The 4,640-nt window shown below is 49.5% G+C and overlaps 1 protein-coding gene across 1 annotated transcript; it reads left to right on the plus strand.

Moving 5' to 3' along the window:
• The first annotated feature begins 802 nt into the window (after nucleotides 1–802).
• On the plus strand, nucleotides 803–1,348 carry LOC122523764. Its single transcript, XM_043645650.1, has one exon. It carries the CDS (start codon nucleotides 803–805, stop codon nucleotides 1,346–1,348), a length of 546 nt encoding a protein of 181 aa, XP_043501585.1.
• Nucleotides 1,349–4,640: the final 3,292 nt, after the last annotated feature.

Raw genomic sequence — 4,640 nt, forward strand, 5'->3', positions numbered from 1 at the left:
AGTTTCGCGACTATTCACTCAGTCAGCGGTTAAGGGTTGCGAAGAAGCGAAGTCTGTGCTGCAATTGCCTAGGCAGGACAACCTCAGAAATTGTAACAGCCGCAGACATTGTAGGAACTGCAATAGCATGCAACACACCATGCTCCATGGTGCCAGTATCTCCAGCCTCTTCGCCACAAACCCAGACGTCACTCAGACAGCTCCAGGGGATCATGAGACAGCTGATCAATCAGGCAAGAATAACCAGCGGGCTCCGGTGATAATGCCAAGATGCCAAGCCCTCAACCGCATGAAGAACAGGTCAGATCGTCGGTGTTAACGATCCCACACTGACATGCCCACTCAAGCAGCATAGTTATCTCACGTTGTTGGCAAACGCAATAGTCACAGTCTGCTCACCAACCTCGTCATCTCAGGTACGCGCGCTCATTGACCCCGAGTCAGAAATCTCATTCGTCAGCGAAGATCTCACCAGACAACTGCATCTTGAGCGGCGACACTCAACGCTGGACGTTTATGGAGATGGAGGCAAAAAGACATCTCAGAGCAGCGGTGTGGTCACCATCACCTTCACTCCAGGCACAGACCACTCTCGGTGAGAATAACGGCTCATGTGCTAAAGACGGTCACCAGCATTCTGCCGTCTGGCGAGATGTCTCACGAGCCTGATTGGCCTCACTTGAGAGGCTTAAACCTCGCTGACCCAGAGTTTCTCACTACAAGGGCTGTGGACGTGATCATTAGGGCCGACTTCTACGGACATCTCATCAGGTCAAACATCCTGTCTCTTATACACATCTAGATGTGTATAAGAGACAGGCCTAACATCATTTGGCATTCACTTAGAGACCCCATTGCTCAACTGTCCATCTTCGGGTGGCTAGTCATCGGTCCAACTCGTGCACCGGTCACGCTGGCAAGGAAGACTCATCATGGCATCTCACAACCGGCGAACTCCTGCTTGCAAGATCTACTCACCAAATTTTGGGTTCAAGAGAAGGTTCCAACAGTAAATGATGGTCAACTCACACCTGAAGAGCTGGAGTGTGAACACCACTTTAAGACGACTCATGCGAGAGACCTGACAGGGCGTTACATCGTCAGGATACCTCTCAACTCTTCTCCAAAGCTCTTGGGCGGCTTTCAACACACTGCTCACTCCTGTCTACAACGAACACTCACACGGTTTCGCAGAGATCATCAGTACCAGCAACGGTACATGCAGTTCATAAGAGAGTACGAGCAGGCTTGTCACATGACCAAACTCGTAGAAAACTCAACAGCAAGAAGACCACATTACTATCTGCCGCATGACGGAGTTCTCAAGCCAGACAGCTCAACCACTTAGCTCCGAGTAGTCTTAAACGGCTCAAGCACAACCTCCACGGGTTACTCTCTCAATGATCTCATGCACGCTGGTCCAAATTTGATGCTCAATCTCTTCGACCTGCTTATCTGGATACGCCGCCGTAAGTATCTGTTCGCCACGGATATCACGAAGATGTATCGACAGATCAAGATAAACTCAGACGATTGGGATCTCCAACGAATATTGTGGGTAGACGAGCAGCTCAAGAAATCTCACTTCCAACTCACCACGGTTACATATGGAACCAAGTCAGCTCCGTTCTTCGCAGTAAGAACTTTGCTTCAACTAGTGGAAGATGAAGGTTCAAGTTACCCACTCGCTGTGGAACCAATCACTAACGGTCGATACGTCGATGATATTATCAAGGGAGCAGACTCAGTAGGAGATCTGATTCAGACTGCTCATCAACTTATACGGCTGTGCCACGCGGGCGGCTTCCCACTGGCTAAGTGGCATTCCACATCTAGCCAGCTATTGGCGGAGCTCCCTTGTGAAAGTAGCAAGGACTCAGACATTTCATTTGACAGTTGCGACACAAAAATCCTGGGAATACGCTGGTCATCTCAAGGAAGATACTTTCAACTTTTCAGCCATCTCTTTAACTCATCTCAACAGATTCTCAAAACGCCTCGTCTTATCTGAAGTAGCACAAATATTTGATCTATTGGGATTCGCGTCACCAGTTGTCATCAGAGCGAAGATGTTTCTTCAATCTCTTTGGTTGCACACTCTCAACTGGGACGACGCACTCCCAGAACCACTCACAACTCAATACCTCAGCATCAGACAGGATCTCACTAGTCTGGCCAGACTCTTCATCCCGCGGTGGTTCAACACGTTTGCTCATTCAACGGTTGAACTGTACGGTTTCACTGATGCATCTCAGTTCGCAATGAGAGCCGTTGTGTATTTGATCGTCAACTCACCGTCCACTGGAACCAACGTCTCACTCGTCTGCTCAAAAACAAAGGTTGCTCCACTCAAACGGCTAACCATCCCGAGGTTAGAGCTCTCAGCAGCGCTGCTACTCTCCACGCTAATCAAACATGTTTACGCTACTTTAAACATGACTATTACAAACATACATTTGTAGACGGACTTTCAAGTGACACTCAAATGGATCAAGGCTCATCCATCAAGATGGAAGGATTACGTGCGCAACCGCGAAATCAAGATACAAGAACTCACGGAGACTGCTCATTGGAGGCATGTACCAGGCATCTCAAACCCAGCTGACTGTTAATCACGTGGAATAACCACAGATCAGCTTGAAGAACACTCACTATCGTGGACAGGACAACCATGGATGACTCAATCAGAAGACTCATGGTCTGCTCAACCTGATGAAGCCCCGGATGATATATGTGCTCAGGAAACTCGAGCAAGTGTTGCACATCACACAGTAGGGTCTATTCCTGAATATCACTGGGACCTCATTTACAAGGTCTCGACGCTCAACAAGTTGCTCAGGATCACCTAACTCTGTCGCAGAGCAATCAAGAGACTCTCACAGAGGATTGACTCAACTCCAGCAATTATCTTCTCATCTGCCGATTTGGAAGACTCGCGACTCTTTTGGGTCAAGGCAACTCAGACAGCATACTTCCAGGATGAACTCGCTCTGCTCAGACAACAATCTCACCTGGCAAACTCTAACCCACTCAGCCAACTCACCGCCTTCATCGACAATGAAGGTGTGCTAAGTGTAGGCGGTCGTCTCAGAAGATCAGAACTCTCATATGACACGAAACATCCTGCAATCCTTCCTCGGACTTCAAGATTCTTAGAGCTCATTATCGCTCACTCTCACAAGCAGACGATGCATGGAGGAACTCAGACATCTCTAGGATTTATCAGAAAGCTCTATTGGATCGTCGGAGGTCGAGCCCCAGTCAAATCTTATATCCTCAGGTGTGTGATGTGCGCTCGCCACAAGGGGATCTGCGCCCAGCAGCTAATGGAGCAACTACCTCTGGCGCGTGTCACACCATCACGCCCCTTCTCACACACGGGCATCGACTACGCTGGACCACTCACGCTCAAAACATGGCGAGGCCGCGGGGCAAAAACTTACAAAGGATGGATCTGCGTGTTTGTTTGTCTCACAACATCGACTACTAACCTTAAAGGGGTCTCCGACTACACCTCTGAAGGGTTCATCTCAACGTACCGAAGATTCACCTGAAGACGCGGAACCCCGTCCGCACTCTATTCCGACTGCGGAACCAATTTTTTGGGCGCAGATGCACAACTCAAGCGCTGCTTCGCTGCCAGCTCGCCTGGACATCTCAAGTTCTCCGCACTACTGGAGCAAGACAACACACAGTGGCACATTAACCCACCAGCCGCGCCCAGCATGGGTGGTAAGTGGGAAGCAGCAGTCAAATCATTGAAGTTCCACGTCGAGCGCACGATCGGAGATACGTTACTCACTTACGAGGAAGCATCCACGCTCCTAACTCAAATAGAAGCCATTCTCAACTCACGACCTCTTGAACCGCTCAGCGATGACCCAGAGGACTCGACAGTGCTCACCTCAGGTCATTTTCTCATTGGGACAGCTCTCAATGCGGTCCCCGAACACTCACTTCTAGACGTCTCGGGCAATCGGCTGTCCCGATGGCAATTCATCCAACAGCAAATGCAGCAGTTCTGGCGCTTGTGGTCCACTCAATACTTGCAGCGATTGCAAGCTATCTCGAAGTGGAGGCACAATAATATACAGGTCGGCTCTCTAGTTCTGCTCACTGATGAGCGGCTGCCTCCAGGAAAATGGCCCATGGCAAGAGTACTCAAGCTGTTGCCAGGGGAAGATGGACTCACCAGGGTGGTGTCTCTCAAAACGGCAACCACCACGCTCACCCGGCCGATCGCCAAGCTCGCTGTGCTGCCGGTGACTCAACAAGAGGACGCTTAACTCATAATCAACCCAGTTGCTGATGGCGGGCGGAATGTTTGGGAATAAGCATTCCAACCGAACGGAGCCACACGACAGTTGTCGCGTGATGAAGACACGCCTCTTTTCCCAGCAACTATTGAAAACTCATCGTAACGCCGGCTTTTCCGGTAGCCTTTACAGTTGAAATTCTCGAACGGTTATGACGTGCTCTCAAAAAAGTCATCTCAGTTTGCTCATTGTCGAGCTCGTTCCGTTTCTCTGACAACTCAAGTGATTAATGCAATCTCTAAAAGTCTTGCTTAAGGGATTAATATAATCCAAGACGTCTCTTAAGCCTTCTCAATCTACTAAACCGACTTCTTATCCGACTCA

The sequence above is a fragment of the Polistes fuscatus genome, unplaced genomic scaffold (genome assembly GCF_010416935.1).
Source record: "Polistes fuscatus isolate 324 unplaced genomic scaffold, CU_Pfus_HIC Scaffold62, whole genome shotgun sequence".
NCBI lineage: Eukaryota > Metazoa > Arthropoda > Insecta > Hymenoptera > Vespidae > Polistes > Polistes fuscatus.